This window comes from Struthio camelus, chromosome 25 (assembly GCF_040807025.1).
Source record: "Struthio camelus isolate bStrCam1 chromosome 25, bStrCam1.hap1, whole genome shotgun sequence".
Taxonomy (NCBI): Eukaryota; Metazoa; Chordata; class Aves; order Struthioniformes; family Struthionidae; genus Struthio; species Struthio camelus.
In genome coordinates, this window is record NC_090966.1 from 5,283,559 (window position 1) to 5,302,091 (window position 18,533).

The following is an 18,533-nucleotide window of genomic DNA, read 5'->3' on the forward strand; positions in this document are numbered from 1 at the left end:
GATAGAGACCGCAGGCATTCAAGAGTTTAGGACCTGCCATGGGGTGTTGACCTAAAGAATGACATCAGCATCAGCTGTGGATTTTCACAGAAGTTCAGCCCACACTGCTCATCCTGGAAACAAACCCTGACCAAGTGCTGGCCTCACCGAAATCCCCATGGGAGAGCTTCTGCCAGTCCTCAAGCAGTTGCGAGGGCTCACCTTCCCTTCCGGGGGGGCCCCAAGTCTCCCCAAATAGAGACTCACCCTCAACCAGGGGGCCCCAATCCCCCCAAACAAGCGCTCACCTATCTCTGAGGGGACCCCCCCCGACCCCGAACAGGGACTGACCTCACCCTGGGGGCTGAAACCTCCCCACATAAAGAGTCACCTCCACCCAGGAGGGCCTCAAACCCCCAACAGGAACGCACCGCTCTCGGGGGGGTGGGGGGGGGGAAGGTAAAACCTCCCCAAATAGAGACTCATCCCCCAGAGCCCCCCAGCAGGGACTCACCCCAACCGAGGGGGGGGGGGGGAACCTCCCCAAATAGAGACTCATCCCCACAGAGCTCCCCAACAGGGGTGGGGGGAAACCTCCCCAAATAGAGACTCATCCCCACAGAGCTCCCCAAAAGGGGTGGGGGGAAACCTCCCCAAATAGAGACTCATCCCCCAGAGCCCCCCAACAGGGACTAACCCCAACCGGGGGAGGGGGAAAGGGCAAAACCTCCCTTAATGGGGACTCACCCCCCCCCGCCCCAGAGCCCCCAACAGGGACTAACCCCAACCGGGGGGAGGGGGGAACCTCCCAAAACAGAGACTCACCCCATCCCGGGGGGGCCCAACCCCCCAAAGAGGGACTCACCCCGGGCGGGGCCCAGCCCCCCAACAGGGCCTTCCCTCCCCCCCCAGATAAAGGCCCCCTCAGTGGGGGCCTGAAGCCCTCGATGGTTCTCCCACCCCCTGCGGCTACCAAGGGTGCTCGAGGAGATCCCTCCGGCCCGGGGGGGGGGCGGGCACCTTCCCCCCCCCCCCCCCCCGCACAACTCCGGTGCCCCGGGGGCGGGAGCTAGGGAGCGGTGTCCCCCCCAACATGGCGGCTGAGGGCGGTCCCCCCTCCGGCCCCGCCCACCGCCGCGCGTCACCGCTTCCCGTCGCGGGGTGATGACGTCACGCGGCGCGCGGAGGGGCCGCCCGGGCCGGGATGCACCGGCGCGGGGTGGGCGCGGGCGCTATCGCCAAGAAGAAGCTCGCCGAGGTGACGGGGGAAGGGGGGGTCGGGCCGCCTGGGGGGGGGGGGAGGCCCCACCGGGCCTGGGGGCGGGGTGGCAGCCCCCCCCATGGCGGGGGGTACCGGGCCCGTGGGGGGAGTGCTAGGCCCCGCTAGGCCCTTGCGGGGGGGACACACCAGGTCCCACCAGCCCGGGGGGGGGCACCCGGCCCGTTTTGGGGGCAGCAGATCCCCCCGCCCCGGTCCTGAGCTGGCTCTGCTGGTCCAGTGTGAGGGCTCCCAGGCCCCCTCAGCCCTATGGAGTTGGAGGGGGGGGGGGACAGGCCCCGGCGTCGCCCCCCTCCCCCCGTGCCAGCCCTGCTCGGACCCCCCCGCCCCCGCTCGCCGCGGGTCCCCCGGATCCTCCGTCCCTCAGCACCGCCATCATCATCCCGCTTTCCTCCCGCAGGCCAAGTACAAGGAGCGAGGGACGGTGCTGGCCGAAGACCAGCTGGCCCAGGTGGGAGATCTGCCCCCACCCCGGCAGTGGGGATAACCGCGATGGCGCGCCCAGCCCCGAAATTGGGTCCGTTTCTCTCTCCGCCTCGGTGTCCGGATGTAACGAGCAGCGTGGATAGTGAAGGCACCCATTAGCTTGCTCTTCTGTCAGAGAGCTGTAATGTTGGAGACAGCTCTTTCTCCGCCTCCTTTCTCAGGACCCTCAGCAGCGTCTGTTTTGCGTAGAGCAGTTTCTACCCCACGCGCGTCACAAAATAACTGCCGCCTCCCTTCTAAGCCTGTCGCTTGGTTCACAGTAGCCCTTTGCCTTGCCTCATCTCCACTGTGGCCTGACAGTGGTTTGTATTCAGTGTTAAAATATGCACTTTGCACTGTGTGAATGTGCAATGTGGATGTTTCTTCAGTGGTAAAATGGAGAATTCTGATTTCATCAAGCAACTTTATCTTTTTTCCTTCCTTTAAGACCAGTGGGGCAATCTGTGCTCAGTAGACAGCGTGTCAGAGACCCTAGTGTTACTTGAGGACTGTACTTTCTTAGTTTCTGGGCAGGGAGGGTACATACAAGATACGTTTATCAAAAATATGCATTAAATTAGTGTTAAGACAGAAATACTTCTTCTGTGCAATTGTCTCTTTCAGATGTCTAAGCAGCTGGACATGTTTAAGACCAACTTAGAGGAGTTTGCCAGCAAACACAAGCAAGAGATCCGTAAAAATCCCCAGTTTCGGGTCCAGTTCCAGGATATGTGTGCAACAATAGGAGTGGATCCTTTGGCATGTGAGGAATGGGCACCAGGGGTTTAATGAGCTAAGGGTTCCTCTCACTGTTGTCATACAGTAAACATTTCTTGGGGAATCTGATATAAGTTGTCCTTGAGGAAAGCTGACAGTATTTTGATTCTTTGGGTTTGTGAACTGCTGTAATGGTTGAGGAAAAGAAGCAAGTACCTTCAGGTGCTATTTATTTCAAAGAGGAAAAAAAGAGGTGGAGATTCCCAAAATGGAGACAATTAAGTGACAAATCTGACAGTGCTCACAGGTCTTCCCTTTCCTTAGGAGAAAAATCACTGTCCTCTGGGCCAGACTTCTGGTTCTGTGTGTAAGTCTCACATAGTCAAAGATCCCTTAACCTCTTCTGCCCTTTTGCTTCACAAGGTTACAGAGCCTGCAACTCTGCAAGGAGAAGCAGGCTGCTCAGCACCAGTTTGGGAAGGATATTTTTGACAATGGTCTAATCGCTTTCCCCTTTCTCGCTTTACAGCTGGTAAAGGATTCTGGTCAGAGATGCTGGGAGTTGGAGACTTTTACTATGAATTGGGCGTGCAGATTATTGAAGTCTGTCTGGCTCTGAAACACAGGAACGGAGGTAAGGATCCCACTGTGGCTTCTAGGAGTTGCAGAGAATGGAGAATACCTTTTCCCTCTGGAAAATGAGTCGCCCCGCTCAGCGCTGTGTTCTTCACTAGATTCAGAAAATGCTGAGATGACAGTTTCGTCTTCATTGCCCCCCAAAAGCCTTCTTGTTTTTGTAGCACGTTAAAGCTGTGCCACTGGTAGTTACCCAGATTGATCGGTTTCTGAGGAAATCAAGCAACTCTGCCCTATTGAAGTAATGGAACTGCAATTCCCATTACCTTGGGGAAACAGTAGTGATAAATGACAATCTTGACGGGAGTCAAGTATAAGTCACTGCTTTGAGCCTGACAGTAAGATCATTTTTAAAGGATCACAGCAACATTCTGAAGAATCACAATAGTAGCAAGTGCCTGATGAAGACAGCGGACGCTCTTTACTCCAGAAAGACAATCTGAGACCAGGAATAGGCTACATCAAAACCAGCTGAAACTTGTGTGATACATTTGTGGGGGAAGGCAACAGCTGACTGCTGTATGTTAGCTCTAGAAACAGAAATGACAAGATGCTTATCTTACCCAAGCCTTGAAACTGGGAACAATGAACAGTCACTTATAAAATGTTAAGGCAGAGGTGAGCCAGTGGCAAATACAAAAGGAGCCTTGACTACTCTTTTTTTGGCTATGTAGTAATGCTTTCCTGTGCCCTTTTGTTGACTCTTAGGTCTGATAACACTGGAAGAACTTCATCAGCAAGTGCTGAAGGGAAGGGGGAAGTTTGCTCAGGATGTCAGCCAGTGAGTATCTGTGTGTTACAGGAAAGGGGAGTCAAGTAGCATTCAGGGAAGAAAAGAGGGATGACTGATCTCAGTAGCACTTGAAAATGCTGCTGTTAATTGGATTCCAAATTTGATTCCTAACAAAGGAGCCACTTGCACGTGATGCACAATTACTGACTTACAAGTGTGCTATTCTGATGCTGTTAACCATTTCAGTTCAGAAAGCAGAAGTGCACTTTCTCTGCAAGCTGTTAGGTGTTAAGGACTGTTGCAGTGAGCTGGAGAGAATTAGTTCCCTACAAATCCAGCTCTCTTGCTGTCAAGAGTCTGCTGAGGCTGTTGTGGCCTCCTGAGCTGTAAGGAATCCAGAAGGGACTGATAAGCATCAGTACAGAATTAGATTTGGAAACAGCTCACCATGATCTACACTTCTGAAGAGGGGCATAGACATCCAGACTAATTCTAAATTGCTTTATAAAACACTTCTTCAGTTTTCATTACTTAGTTGCAGTAAGCTCCAAGGAGCTATTGCTCCTAGCTTCTGCAATTCAAATCTTCCTTATTTACAGAATGTAGCGTGCACTTCAAGAGAGGTTCTTGCTTTAAAGCCTTGCATTGACCTCTGCTTCTCAGGGATGATCTCCTTCGAGCAATCAAGAAGCTGAAGGTCTTGGGGAATGGCTTTGGGATTATTCCTGTTGGTGGAACATATCTGATCCAGTCTGTACCAGCTGAACTGAACATGGATCACACAGTCGTCTTGCAGCTGGCAGAGGTATTGAGTCAGGCAATTTTAAAATACAGCCACTTTAAAAGAACCTTATTGCTTTCATGGCAGGAAACACATGGTGTAGAAAATGCAAATTCCAGCATGAACACAATCTAAAACTTGAGCTGAGAGTAGGTCAAGCCTGTAGGCACAACTGTTCACACTTTCCTAAACTATGGCCTTATACTGTATACTCATAGTCAAGACTTTTTTCCTCTTGTTTCAGAAAAAGGGATACGTAACAGTCAGTGAGATCAGATCCAGTCTAAAGTGGGAGACAGAACGAGCAAAGCAGGTGCTGGTATGTACGAAGGTTTCTTACACACTGTGGGGTTAAATGACAGCGCAGAGTGGCTGCTCCTGCAGCCCTGCTGCAGACCCGGCGGGGATGCGTGATCACAGCAAATGTAGATGGTCCTAAGCTAAGCTGGTAGACCAAAGGCAGTGTACATGCCGCCGCAACATAGGTTCTTGGGTACAGGCTCAGCAGCTGCAGATGGCCCTCCTGTAGCTTCACTGATTAACCCAAAAGCTTGAATCTTGTTAGCTCAGGTCCTGCATAAACATACTGCTGTAGCAGGGTGGGTGTGATTGGGTGCGACTGGGTGCCTGAATTATATTCCCTAAGCTCAAGATGAGCAAAAACAATTGTTGTGCAAGTTCTACAACATTTCCTTCCCCTAGGATAAATGTGAGATCAGGCCTCTAATACGAATGGCTTTTCAGCCATTTCATTAAGTTTCACTCACAGTTTCCACTCTGTACAGGAACACTTGCTGAAGGAAGGAATGGCCTGGCTGGATACACAGGCAGCAGGAGAACCTCAGTACTGGCTGCCTGCTCTCTTTACAGAGCTGTACTCTCAGGAAATCACTCCAGAGGAAGCCAAGGAGGCAATACCTTGACTGCTAAGTATTCTGTGCCTGTATATAATTCTTCTTGTGAGGTTATTTGCATATCACCTGAAACACAGGGACAGTGGACTTTAAATAAAGTTTTCTAAAAAGTGTCTAGCTTGAAGAATTTAATAGGACTAATTCATATTTGCTTACCTTTGAATTTGTTCCTGTGTTGTGGGTAGAAATACCACCTATGATTACAGACACTAATTACCTTGTCACAGCAAGAGGAAAATTATCTAGGCTGCTATTTCAACTGCAGTCTTGAAGGATGCAAACGTGACTGTGTCTAGAGAATCTCAGAGCAAGCAGTGACACTTCTAAAGCAGCTGAGGAACTATTCTGTAGTCCTCTTTGCTCTGTGAACGAGCCGTTGTTCCACTAAGTACCACCACAGTCTAGATTCTGCCAAAACAAACTTTATTGCACAAAAAAATCTTATGTACAATAGTATATAAACAAGGTATCTTAGAGTGACTCTTGTGCATATATTTTCAACTCAATTAGGTCTAAAAATCTGTTGCTAAAACATCTCTGCCTAGAGCAGTCATTTGAGGATTGTCACTTTGAAATGGAAACATTCAGAAATGGTAGGACAGACAACATTAGAACTATAAAACTAATACTTCTCTTTTACAGCCACATGCTAGTTATGTGAATAGTGTCCACAATAAGGCATTTTCTTGTTTCATTGTATCAGTGGATGGTAACGCCACATGCATCACAAACAGATTTCAGAACCAGCTCTGCCTTGGGAAGGCAGCAGAGTCACAGCTCTACCCACAATGCTACTGAATGGTGAAAAACAACGTGACATTTACAATGGGATTAAAGAGGCGTTAAAGTAGCACACAGCTCATGACTTCTCAGGAGACCCTGCTGCCTCCCTGAGACCTTATTTCAAGGTGAACACAGCTTTATTTACTCTCATCTGGTTTATGTGTTGAGTGAGTCCTATGTAAGTTTAGCTTTCCCTCAAGGGAAGACAGGGTTTAAGTCTAAATCATACCAATGACAGACCCAGGGGAGTTTGCTTGCTAAAGGGAAAAAGATTCCCGAGTTGTTAGATGGCGCCTTTCTAATTCAGAAATGTTTCCACCTTTTGGTTTTTCAGAGCTGCTTAGACAGCAGTGTGCAGGCTTCTGCAATAGTTGATGCTCAAATCACAGAGACTCCAGATAATTCAGTGACACGTGGGACATTGCTTTTCTGTACATCACACTGCAGGGGTCTTTTGGCCCCTCTCTATGCACTTTCTTAACAGAGGACTGGGTTGGGAGTTCCCTCACCACCCCTAGGAGTCTGAAACAGGGCTGAGCTGGTAGAAGGTGTTTAAGGGAGGTGGGAGAGGGCCTGAGACAATGTGCAACTCTCTGCTTAGCTTTCTATCAAAGCTCCTGTAAAAAACAAAAGTAGATTAAGCTCTTCATCAACAAAACATTTTACTGCTCCAATCAATCATCACCAGGCTCACTTGCCTGGAGAAACTGGGTATTTCACCTCCACCTAAGTTACACGGAATACATCTCTGATGTAATGGCACTCGCAGCCTGCAGACACCTCTCCAAGAGGTTTGCCTTCGCTCACAGTAAAAAGCTGCTGTTTAAAACAAATATTCAAAGCGCTGAAGTGCTTTACGACACTCAGCTAGCTTGCGCTCGGCCAAGTTTGGCAAAGGAATTTTCAGTCAATAACGAGGCATGCACCTCTGAAGAACTCCACCCAGAAACGGTGGCTTCCTTAGCTAGAAATGCTCCTTATACTAGCATTTCAAATCTGAGGGATCAAAGTAACAGTTGGGAGTGAGGGGGCAGGAGGAAGAGAGGAGAAAAATGAAATATTACACTGACTAGAGGGGTGGAAAGCAAAGAGTACTTCAGATGAGGAAACAAAACAGCTCCATTCAGAGCAACCAAATAAACATTTCTAGAACACTAATTTCAAATCAACACCTTAAAAAAATACACAAACTAGACTTATTTTTAAGTGCTTCCCCCATCTCTGAACCAATGATTTTCTCACCCTCCCTCCCTCAAAATGCCAGGGTGAACACACCTGCACTCGATTTATGAATTCTTGCAGTTTCCACTTTTCATTCTCCCCTTTGTGCCTGAAGTCCCAGTGGACGAAGTCACCCAGGGCTTGAATAAAGCTTTCAGAAGGGAGCCCAGATTCCACCACTGCTCTTTATCTTTGGTCTGTCTAGAACAGTGTCTAGAAGAAAGACACCAGGTAGCTGGGCTCCCACGGAGCAGAGGGGCTTCATCCCTCCCAACCCACACAAACAGGCTTCACCCGGGCACACAGTGCATGGGCCCTGTCATACCCTGGACTCATCAGAGCACTCCCACAGCTACAGCTCCATGTTCAGCGTGGCCCCAGGGATGGGCTCACTGTCTAGGAACAGAAAAGCTGTAAAGAGGAGTCATGGTCTAGATCTCATTCTTTAATCAAATGGAAGGAAAAAAAAAAAAAACCCAGTGTAGGTGTTTCCAAAAAATAACCTGATGCCACATGCTCCAGCTTTCTAGCATAGTAAGTACCTTTTAATAGTAGCCTGTCACAAGCTTGGCTTTGTCTAGCATGAAGTCTTCTCGTTCAGTATTATCCACCAGAGCAGTAAAAGGAGACAGAAGACATCCCGCAGTTTTCTCCGCTCTGGCACTGGTTTGGTTGTCGAGTCTGTCAGGGGTACTCTAGAGTGTGAAGACAGAACATCCCCACGGCTTGGCCTCTCCACTCCTTATGCAGCTCTAAGCTTTGGAACAACCTTGAGTGTCTGTCTCTGTCTCAGAGGAGCTGCTCTCAGAGTCTATTTCTGTATTCTCCTGCTGGTGTTTCTCCTGCACCTTCTGCCGAATTCCTTGCAAACGGATTAATAGGGACTGATAGTCAAAGTGGCCTCGCTTCTCACCAAAAGGATCCTGGAAGGAAAGCGTGGACAAATCTATATTAATAGAGACCATTATCCTTCTACAGTGAAGCATCACATCAAACTAGGCTCAGCGTGTGGAATATTTACCAGGCCAAGAGGCAGAAAGAAGAAAGCTGCACAGTAATTGGGCAAAGAACGGTCAAAGACTTCAGGGTTAAATCCTAACTTGTGACCAAGAGGCCCCTGAACTTTTCAGTGTCAAGGCAGAGGTTGAAGGCTGAAGATTTTGTTCTGTTTAGAGTCTCTTTCGGGAAGCCTTACAAACCCAAGCAAACTTCAGAGACGGAAGAAAGGCCAGGCAGACACGGGTTGCATTTCTGCTAGCAGCTTTGAGGAAGTAAGCTACTTCAAAGATTTGGTCTCAGGCCCATACCAAGGAGGGAAAGAAAACGTATTACAAATGAAAGCCTCTATAACCAGGGGCCAAAGATTTGATCACACTTTATATTAGTGCTACAGACCTCTTCCAAATGAAAGTAACACTTTTCTTACTGCAAATCAAGTCCCCCAGCTGAGATGTAGCTGGGTGAAAGGCAAGACACCTTTGGAGACTTAACACTTGCTCCTTTCATCCCAATTCCAAGTCGAAGACACATTGCCAGAGCTACATAAGATGGTGGGAGTTTACACCGTCCCGTCCGATGTTGACCTTTAGTACAAGCCAACGTGTGGCTCTAGAGTTAACAAGACAGCAGATAAGGCAAGCGCTCAACTGATACTGACCCTGGAGTGGCTTCATTTTAAATAGAGGGCTGTGGAGACAACAATGGCATCTCTCCAGCACGTTGTGTTGATACCTTCCTATGCTACCTACCATTTACAAGCGAGCAGAAAACAGAACATGGCAGTCCCTACCTCTGGGAACCAAGTACAACGCAGTCCCAGTCCACGGTGTCCTTCACAAACCCATGGTGAAAGCAACTAAGCCTTGGCTCCTTGCAGCAGAAACAAGAGCGGGCCACGCCTGACAACCCTCTGACGTCAAATTTTACTATACAGTCCAGTACTCTCTGTCGATACAAGTCAGGCACAGATCTGCCGTGGGGGAATTTCTCATCCCAAACAAGAGCTCTCCTGCTTCAGGAATGCTCTCATTTTATGAATTACACAGCCAGTGACAGCTCTGACAGGAAAAAAGGGCTTATGTAGACTCTAGATCGTTAAATCAACCACCTCCATCTTTTCTTAATAGTGAAATTTCTCAATGAGTCAGACAAGAGGTGGCTGATGAGAAAGGAAGATGCATCTGTTCATATGCAAGTAGCTTGGCAATCTATTATTTAAAGTGTACTTTCCTACAGAAACAAGGCTCCTGCATTCAAGCTGTCTAGATGCGTCTGCCGTGTTATCCCTGTTCCCTCACCCCTTCCTCCTCCAGGAACTTTTGGCTCAGTCAGCCGCTTTCAACCCGATCCGACAGAACAAGGAGGAGTCAGAGAGAGTTCCTATCTGCTGTATGAGCAAAGGAATCTCAGAAGAAAAAAAATCTTACTAGCATCCCGACAGGAAAATGCTGCAATAGAGCTCAGTCCCCACCAGCACTGGCCAACCTACATGTTGCCCTCCCGTCTTAACACCAAATCCACATGAAAGCAAACTATGTTGGTTTCACTGCTCAGAGAAGTACCTGCTTTCCTGAAGAGTAGCTCAGGTCCAGCATTCAGAGAAATCTAACAGCTTTGAAAGCGCTGCCTGCGTACCCTGAGCTCGGGGAAAGCAGTGTTTTATCCACAGGAACGTCTCAGGGTCCCAGTTTCAAGGTTGAAGCAAAGTTGGAACATACAGTTGATAGAAAAGGTCCAGCTTCATCCTAAGTACCTTTAGGTACTGCACATCACAGCACAGTTGTTTCTCACTAAGCTGTCCTACCACATGCTCCTTGCTAAGGCAGCGTGTGATCAATAGGAAGCTTGTCTGCCACCCACCTGCATCGTCTGTCCTTGGAGATAAAGTCTTTCTTTGCACACCCCTTCATAGAAGTCGTAGTATTCCATGAAGGATTTCTCCATTACTCCCCTGAAGGCAATGAGAGAACATACAGTCAATGCAGAATGACAGTGTTACAAGAACAGTCACCTCATCCAGGGTCACAACCATCCCACTGAACTCCAGTTGAGCAAATCAACTGCCCGCAAAGCATGTTACAGACAACTGGGTACAGCTAGGCAGGACACACAGTAAAATGAGCTACAGCACCACTGCAGCTGAACAGATTCTGCATGTGCTTGCACAACAGCTGCGGTCTCCCTCCTGCCCCAAGATTTTTTTTTTTTTTGCCGTAAGACAAGGCACATCTATTCTCACACGCTAGTCAGAGGATGCAGCCACTGTGCACATTAACACCGCCTTTGTCAATGAACGGCTCCTGGGCACCATACAAATGCAGCTACCCCAAACAATCACTCTTTGCTGGATCTGGTAGAGTTAAAGGCTTGCTCTTCCCTGGAGCAACTCTCAGGATGTCAGGAAGGGCAGTCAGAGAAGTTGATCTTGGCCCCCCCACACACACACCCATTTTCTTACGCTCCCTCCATGCCACCTTTCCATACCGTAAAGGCTCAGGACAGGGACACTTTCCTTCCAGCATATCGCACACTGCTACTCGGATGGTCTCATGCCGAATGCACTCATTATAGTTTTTGCTGTCCCCAGGGTGCCTCTCCTGGAAACAGAATTTGGGCCAGTTAGTCCATGCAACTGGAATGGCTCTTAGTCTCTCCCTCCTGGGCCCGATGAATTTCACCGGTGCATGAACCCACTACGGTTTTGTCTGTTCAGTGTATGGTGAGCTAATTTATGCTGCAACTGAAAGGCTGGCAAGATTTCACATGTCCCCAGAGCCCTGGATTCACACAGCAGTGGAGACAGGTCAACTGATACAGCCAGCACAGAAACCTGCCTCTCTCCTCATCTCTCCTTGGGACACTGGAGACCAGGAAAACCTGAGCAGTTTGGTTCCTGCATGACAGAACAATATGTCACGAGGAAGCCATTTCAGGAGCTGCATAGCAGAGAAATGAAGAGCACTCCCATCTCCCCAGCAACTTCTCGAATGCCTCTGGTTTCTGTTACCCTCCGCAGGTGTGAACTAAGCACCCTGCAGTTCAGAGCTGGCTTGCAACTCCCCCTCAAGTCCTGAGTAGAGGGGGAGGAAGCTGGAGAAGAGCCAAGTGACATAACTTACTTTTGTCCCCATTTCCAGAATGGGATTTACCACCAGAAGCAAAGTGTGGAGAGAAGAGACAAATAGCTGCAGAATCAGAAATGATCCATCCCAAACTCTCACCTGCTCAAAGCCAGGTTCATTATGATAGGGGTTCTCAGTCATCAAAGACTGGATGGAGATAAGGACTGAAGAGATACTCTGTGCTGGGCTCCATGCAGGCCCGGTCCAAGTGCTGAGGCATCAAAACAGAAAAGTATTAATTAACAACACAGGACAAGCCCAGTGACTACCATCCCTCCAACTGCCAAAAGATCAGAAAGCTTGGGAAACCACAAGGAGACATCTATATCTTACAGAAACACCACAGGAAAAGAAACAGATGCTACAGATATACAAAGCACTGGACATTGAGAAGGTTTTAAGGGTGCAGCCCGTGTGTTCTTTCACCCAACTGCACACGTTAACCGGAGCCAGACAAGAGTCTGGTGAACTTTACTCCACTGCCAACAACATACAGGGCCTCACACACAGAAGAGCGGGGGAAAAGTAACACTTCCAAACTTCTTACAAGGCACATTAAAGCTAGGGCTGTCATCTTGTACAGCACCCTGGAGCAACACAAGCTACCACACAAGCTACAACACAAGCTACAAGCTAGGCATAGTCAGGAAAAGCTGTTCTGCTGCCTGCCCTTAATATCCTAGTTCTAGATACAGAACTGAACAAACGTACTGACCCACACATGCTCTTCCTAAATCCTTTCATTCACAGCTGCCTCTGTGCTTCCCACTTCTGCTAAGGCCAAGGCCCTTGGGTCACTCTTCAATAATTTAGCTTTCCCGCCAGGGCTACAGTGCATGAGCAACAACGCAGCTTGTGCGGAAACTGCTGGGTATTCAGACCCCCAAGACGTGGACATGCCTCCACGTCTCAGTACTCCGCAGGTGTTGGCATCCAGCTCACTGGATCAGGAAGACTGAAACGCTGGAAGAAAATGTTCCCCAAAAGACAGCATCCCTTTCACTCAGTCTTGGGCCATATCCTGGATAAGATGAGTGTCAGCTACTTGGACCAGCTTTGGTATAAGTGGCATGTGCACAGCACTGCTGAAACCACCCTGGCAAAGGCAGTCTTTTAACCATATCAAGACCCAGACTCCTTTTATCTAACTGAATCCCTACAGCAATTCAAGCCATCGCTGCCTCTTCCCCACCTGGCTGCCTCTCTGCAACAGAAGGGAACACACACAAACACCTCAGCTGCACCAGTCTGGGGACTCAGCGAAAACCTTCCTTTATTGGCAACTGAACCCATCACAGCTGGAGCTGGGAACCCCATACCACAGCCAGGGTTCCTCTAGCAGAGCCCCTAAGCTGGGCCCTAAGCCCATTGAATCAACCAGGACTTTCACATGCTTAAAAATCAAGCAGGTGAATAACAAGCGTTTGCAGCAGCGAAGCCTGTTTGAACAGGCAGCACGGGAGCAGTGGCTTGTAAATCATTACTCCCACCATTCAGCCCCACATACTACGTGTAGGTGGAAGCCCAGAGCAGTCAAATGGCTCTCAAGGAAGTTCTTAGCGGCTTTATATTTTATTTATTTATTTTTAAACCCACACAGAGAGAGGAAATTAAAACCACAAAAACCTATATTCAAACAACATTAAGGATCAGGCTGCAAAGCACAAAAGTGGAAGAAACGCAGTGCTTGGGCCAAGTCTTTGCAGGGGGAAATAGGAGGAAAGTGGCAGCATCCACTGAACTTCATGCTTCCCCTGCTCCATTCTCAGGTGCTTTTAAAGACAAGCCAGACTCCTGTTTCAGTAGAGGAGAGAAATTTTTGCTGCTTTAAAGCTCCAGTTCTGCACATAACTTCACAGAAGCATAAAGGTGCATCCAAGCGAATGTCTGGGGCAAGATTAGGGCACAACGTACTGAGAAGGACGCGTGAGGCAGAAGACAGCCTGCAGCCACCTCCTGGTTTCCCCTGAAAAAAGCCAAAGTCTCCTCTTACCCTAGAATACTCAGGCAGACTTTCCCATTGCGGTAGAAGTTGGGGTTAAACCTCACTGTGTTATTTCCCGTTGTCATCAGTTTGACCCTTGGTGGGTGGATGGGATAATCTGGAGGACAGCGAAACAGGAACAAGAAGAAACCCCCTTCATAAGGCGTGTCAAATGGGCCTGTGATCAATGCATGAATCTGGAAAACAAAAGCCCATCTTGCGCACCACTTCAAAATTGTGCAGCACCATCAAATCCTCAACAAAGCCAACCAAAGGCAAGAAATCTCCACCCAGGCAGCATTATGGACGCAGCATCTTCCATAAGCACAGGACATGTGCAGGCCACACATTACCCTCCCTCCTTCCCTCTTTAGCCTGAGCCACTGCTGCACACTTCTTCCCCCTCTGCCATGCTCAATGTGCAAAGCAGGCTTCCAACGCAAGGTTTGGCCAGAATCCACAGCAGCTGCCTCCCATACATACATCTCTACACAGTCCAAACCAGACTGAATCACAGTTCAGCTGGTAAGCTCTGCTTCCAAAAAAAAAAAAAAAAAAAAAGTAAGATTTCAAATTTAAAAAAATTCTAATTTTAGGGGGGAAAAAAATCATAATTACTGCCAGAACTAGAACATTCCTCAATTTTATGGTCTCGTGCTGATTTGGCCTTATTGAAACCAATCACTCAATATCCTCTGCCAGGATCCAAAATTAAGAACCTATTCTCTCCGTGCTAATTACCCTCAAAGATCTCAATTGTGTACCAGGAAATCTACTCCCATAGGGCTCTTAAGGAAGCTTACTCCCTTTTCCATCCTCCTGAAGCGATCCAAGCGGTCTCCTTTAATGTCCTCTTACCTACCTAGGATTTTAGTTACAAGCCCCAAGGCTGGTGTTTTACAAATCCACCTCTTCCTTGAAGGGCATTTTTGCACTTTGAGCTTCCAGTGTGAAGGGAAGCCAGAGCTATAGCTGAATGCTCGATGCGGGAGTTGCCTGTGCAGAGACAATCCCTTTGTGCTGCCTCCAAAAACCCAGAGGCCCTGAACCAGGCAGGTGTTTACACTGGTGGAGTCTGGAGGACGCCAAGTTTGTCAGGAAGGTAGAAGTATGCAGCAGAGGAGAAGCCAAAGCATCCCCGCCACACACCCTGCTTTCTCAGAAACCAGGGCAGCCAGAATAGGTGACACTAGCTGAAGAAAGGGCAGCATCAGATAGGCCAAGAAACGCACTGGATCAAGAACATTTGAGCAGCCTCTGTCTGCCAGTTCACTGCACTATGTCAAACAGAAGTGGGAGTTCCCAGTCCTGGAAAACACCTAGAGCCAGGCAGCCAGGAGAGGAAGTACCGGGACGGGAGAGGCCTCAGCCTTACCTATCCCTAGGGAGTACATCTGCTCAAGGCGATGTGCTGGGAGCAGCTGCGCAGGTCAGACCTGCGTACGACCCTGGTACAAGTGAAAACCAGCAGCTCTGCGGGAGGACAGGGTGCAGGCCTGGTTACACATCCCATCACCAAGTCATGAGAATTAAACGTCTCCGGCTTCCACAGATAACTGCGGCTCTGCTTGCGGCTGATGGACGTTTCTCTTTTTCAGCCTCTCTGAGAAGATCGCACAGCCAACAGCTTTCCAGAGCCGGCTCTTCCTCAAGCTGCTCTGTTGATCATTTTCAAGCATCAGGAGGATAAAACCAGCTAGAGCAGTGCTTCGTTAGTTCACAGGGCCATCGAAGCAGCGCCGGGTTTATTTGTGGAAGCTGCTCAGATCCCTGAGATGATAACTCTCCACCAAGCCAATTTCCTTGAGAGCCTCCTCCCATTTTAAATGCAGCCCATCTCATTGTAACCCAGAAAACTGGAGCCTGATTATTCTCTTGAAGATTCACCCTGACTCCTCTCAAAACATTAAGGGAACGCACCATTTGGGCGAACCCTTAAAGCAGCTATCAACAGCAAAATACAGAGAAACAGAAAGTTGAATCTGCTCCAAATCTTCCCTTACCTTGGTCATGTCATGGGGATCAGGCACAACAAACATTCCCGGGGGTGGTTCCTTATAAATGGACATGATATCCCTGAACAAAGGAAACAGGAATTAGTCAAGATCTCCCTTGGCGTTCATCAGCCCTCGAGGCACAGAACGTTCTAGACGACAAATCTGTGCACATACACAAAGGGACAGATTTTTAAGATGGAAACTTGCAATTGAAAGAGTTAGAGATGTTTTTCTTTTTCCTTTGTCTCACTGTTTTCTGACTGAGCTCTTCCAGCTTACCCTAAACAATAGCTGAGGCAGCTGAAGAGGCAAGCATTCAATGAATCAGTAAGTGAGGCATCAGACCAAGTGAAACTCAATTACCTAGTCTTGCATTTTAGGGTAGATCAGCTTCAGCATCTAAGACTTCAACCACAAATTCTCCTATAGGTGGGCATTTAAAAGTCCTCTTAGGTGAATTCTCTGTTGTCTAATGGACAATTTTCCCTTCCCATGGAAAATGACTGTTTTCCCTCTCGACACTCAAGAGTATTTAAAGAATCTCTTTCTTATACCCAGTCATTTGTTTTCCCCAAACTCTCTCAACTGTCTCTGAGAACTTTGTCAGTCTGTTGCATTTGGTTTTGATCAGCCCATGGATTCAAGAGTTACTAGCAAACATAAACACATACATCACCTAATCTCAAAGGCCTTGTTTCCTTAGGAAAGCAGACTAAATGAAATGAAAAATAATGAACGACCTACGAACGAGTGCAGTTTACAGATGTTCTGAATGGCACCCATCACCAAAAAGCTCCTTCCCATAATCAGAGCTGCACCAAACTCCAAGGCTAGCTATCACTAAGCCTTCCCATTTGGGAAGAAAACGGAGTTCAGAGAGGTTTCAGTATGAGAAGAAGCGCAAGAGCAACAGGAGAGCCTCGCCTTCCTGCCTAACATTATGAAGTTAGTGCTCTTGGCCATTTGGATTGGAAACCACCCAAATATTTGATGCCATCTTTGGAAGACGTTATACAAGGTCTAGAACAGGCAGTAGAACAAGGATGAACAAGAGCCTGGCAGGCAGCGATACCTGCTGTGAGGAAAGAGGAAGAACTTGTTGAAACAGCGCCAGCATTTCTAACAATACGAGACCATATTGCTCATTACATCGATGGCTACCGACACGCCAGCTTTAACTCGGGCGATCCCTCTGAGAGTCAGAGCAGGGGTGGGCCACCAGCAGGAAAGCAAAGGGGAGCGTTACGGGCAGGTTTGCGACCGGTATCTTATAAACCTCAACCCGCCCGCTGCCCTCCCGGTTTAACGACTGCGAGGAAGAGCCCGCGATCCCGAGGGCAGGACGGGAGCGCCGCCGCCAAAGACCCTGGCGGTAAGGGAGGGAGGAAGAGACCCCAGGCGAGGGGGCGACACGCGAGGCCTGCGTTCGTCCGAGCACCTAGGCGCGGGGAGCCCCGGGGGCAAGGACGGGGCCTGCGCCCAGGCCCGACCCCCGCGGAGCCCCGGGCCTGCGCCCACCGGCCGTGCCCTGGGGACGTTTATTGCCTTGAGGGGGTCGGGGACGAGGCGAGAGGCTCCGCGGCCGGTTCCCGCCCGGGTAAAACCCCGCACCGACCCCGGGGCAGGGGGCCCACGGCCGGCCGCGCCCCCCGTGGGTGGGTGGGGGGGGGGCCGCGGGCGAGGAGCGGGGCCGTTAGCCGGGCTCTCACCGTTTGATCCGCAGGAGGCAGGCGGGGCTGGGCCGCTCGCTGTCCCAGTCGCCGCTGACGGTGGGGTCCCAGAAGGCGGAGTGCGTGAGGAGCGCGGCCCCCGCCGCCGCCGCCGCCGCCGCCGGTAGCCCGGCCATGGGGGCCGCGCCGCTGCCCGGCGCGACGGCGGTGCCCGGCGGCGGCGCCGCCGCCGCGCCGAAACCCGCCGCCGCCCACAACTCGGCGGGGATGAAGACGCCGGGGCTCCCCGCGCCGCCGCCGCCGCCCGGACCGGTTGAGGTGCCGCCGCCGCCGCCACCCGCCGCCAACACCGCGGCCGGGGCCGCCTCCTCGGCGGCCGGACTCTCCGCCATTCCGCTCCCGGCCTCGGGGAGCTCCGCTTCCGGGACTCCGCACCAGCGAGTCCGCCGGCCAGAGCGGCCCCCGCCCCGCTTCGACGCCACCGATCGCCAGCCAGAGCGTCGCCTTCCACCTCTCCCCACCCTCCTCCGCGTCGGGGCCGAGACCAGCCCGCCCACTGCCGCCGCAGACTCCCCCCAGCCACTATAGAGTCCGCCTCTACCGCCAGAGCGCCCCTTCCACAGAGACGCGGCACGGTTAGAGAGTACCCTCCTGCCAGGCAGCCGCCGCGCCCCCTGCCGCAGCGGGGGGCTCCCGCCGCCGCCCGGCCCCGGGGCAGCAGCCCTGGCACAGCAGCCCTGGCACTGGCAGCTGCAGAAACGGGGCTGGTTTTTCCCCCTCCCCGGGAAAAAAGGTGCGGTGAGAAAGCCTCGCAGGCTGGTGAAAGAGTGCAGGCAGGATGGGCGCTGCCTGCTCAGCCTCAGTGCCCTGCACGGGGGTACGGCGCACACCAGGGCAGCACTGCTGCCACCCCGGCAGCAGCCCCTGTCCCGTCCGGGGGCCTTACAGCTCCCTTCAGCTGCTACCAGCAGCTCTGGACTCCTCAGTCTCATCATTTTGTGTTTGCAAGCACAGCAAAATAGGCAGGAAGTAAAATAGCCTGCCTGGGGCTGCACAAAGGGACAGATGGGAGAGGCCTGTTACTGCAGGCTTGTGGGAAACCAGCAGTTACGTTTCTCAGACAAGGGGGAGGATCTCTCATGCGTACAACACCTTGCAACACCACCTGGAAGCACTTGGTTACTTTTTCATTTACAGAAACATAGTGCAACTGGGCCTGACCAGTTTTAATTCCAGGGTGACGTCTCCTTTAT

General features: G+C 50.5%; 2 protein-coding genes across 3 annotated transcripts; one reads left to right on the plus strand and one right to left on the minus strand.

Moving 5' to 3' along the window:
* The first annotated feature begins 1,117 nt into the window (after positions 1–1,117).
* SNF8 (SNF8 subunit of ESCRT-II) lies at positions 1,118–5,617 on the plus strand. Of its 2 annotated transcripts, none has more exons than XM_068918942.1 (8): positions 1,118–1,237; positions 1,659–1,709; positions 2,348–2,486; positions 2,970–3,074; positions 3,785–3,857; positions 4,473–4,614; positions 4,835–4,909; positions 5,376–5,617. In XM_068918942.1, the coding sequence occupies exons 1-8, from the start codon at positions 1,184–1,186 to the stop codon at positions 5,511–5,513; spliced, it is 777 nt and encodes a 258-aa protein (XP_068775043.1). In that variant the 5' UTR covers positions 1,118–1,183; the 3' UTR covers positions 5,514–5,617. The 2 variants fall into 2 exon arrangements, with proteins under 2 accessions (XP_068775043.1, XP_068775044.1); XM_068918943.1 differs by having other exon boundaries at positions 1,130–1,237; positions 1,659–1,775.
* Positions 5,618–5,906: 289 nt separating this feature from the next.
* UBE2Z (ubiquitin conjugating enzyme E2 Z) lies at positions 5,907–17,687 on the minus strand. Its single transcript, XM_068918941.1, has 7 exons — positions 17,320–17,687; positions 15,617–15,689; positions 13,623–13,810; positions 11,729–11,840; positions 10,992–11,104; positions 10,368–10,458; positions 5,907–8,431 (listed from the first exon to the last, which is right to left on the minus strand). The coding sequence occupies exons 1-7, from the start codon at positions 17,670–17,672 to the stop codon at positions 8,261–8,263; spliced, it is 1,101 nt and encodes a 366-aa protein (XP_068775042.1). The 5' UTR covers positions 17,673–17,687; the 3' UTR covers positions 5,907–8,260.
* Positions 17,688–18,533: the final 846 nt, after the last annotated feature.

Excerpts from the sequence above, each read along its gene's own strand:
- SNF8 (XM_068918942.1), top strand. The coding sequence starts at position 1,184 with ATGCACCGGCGCGGGGTGGGCGCGGGCGCTATCGCCAAGAAGAAGCTC. Across the intron at positions 2,487-2,969 it reads AGGAGTGGATCCTTTGGCAT|CTGGTAAAGGATTCTGGTCA; the intron begins GTGAGGAATGGG and ends CTCGCTTTACAG. Across the intron at positions 4,615-4,834 it reads TCGTCTTGCAGCTGGCAGAG|AAAAAGGGATACGTAACAGT; the intron begins GTATTGAGTCAG and ends CTCTTGTTTCAG.
- UBE2Z (XM_068918941.1), bottom strand. The coding sequence starts at position 17,672 with ATGGCGGAGAGTCCGGCCGCCGAGGAGGCGGCCCCGGCCGCGGTGTTG. Across the intron at positions 11,841-13,622 it reads GTCTGCCTGAGTATTCTAGG|CACTTGGACCGGGCCTGCAT; the intron begins GTAAGAGGAGAC and ends TTGATGCCTCAG. Across the intron at positions 8,432-10,367 it reads TCCAAGGACAGACGATGCAG|GATCCTTTTGGTGAGAAGCG; the intron begins GTGGGTGGCAGA and ends CTTTCCTTCCAG.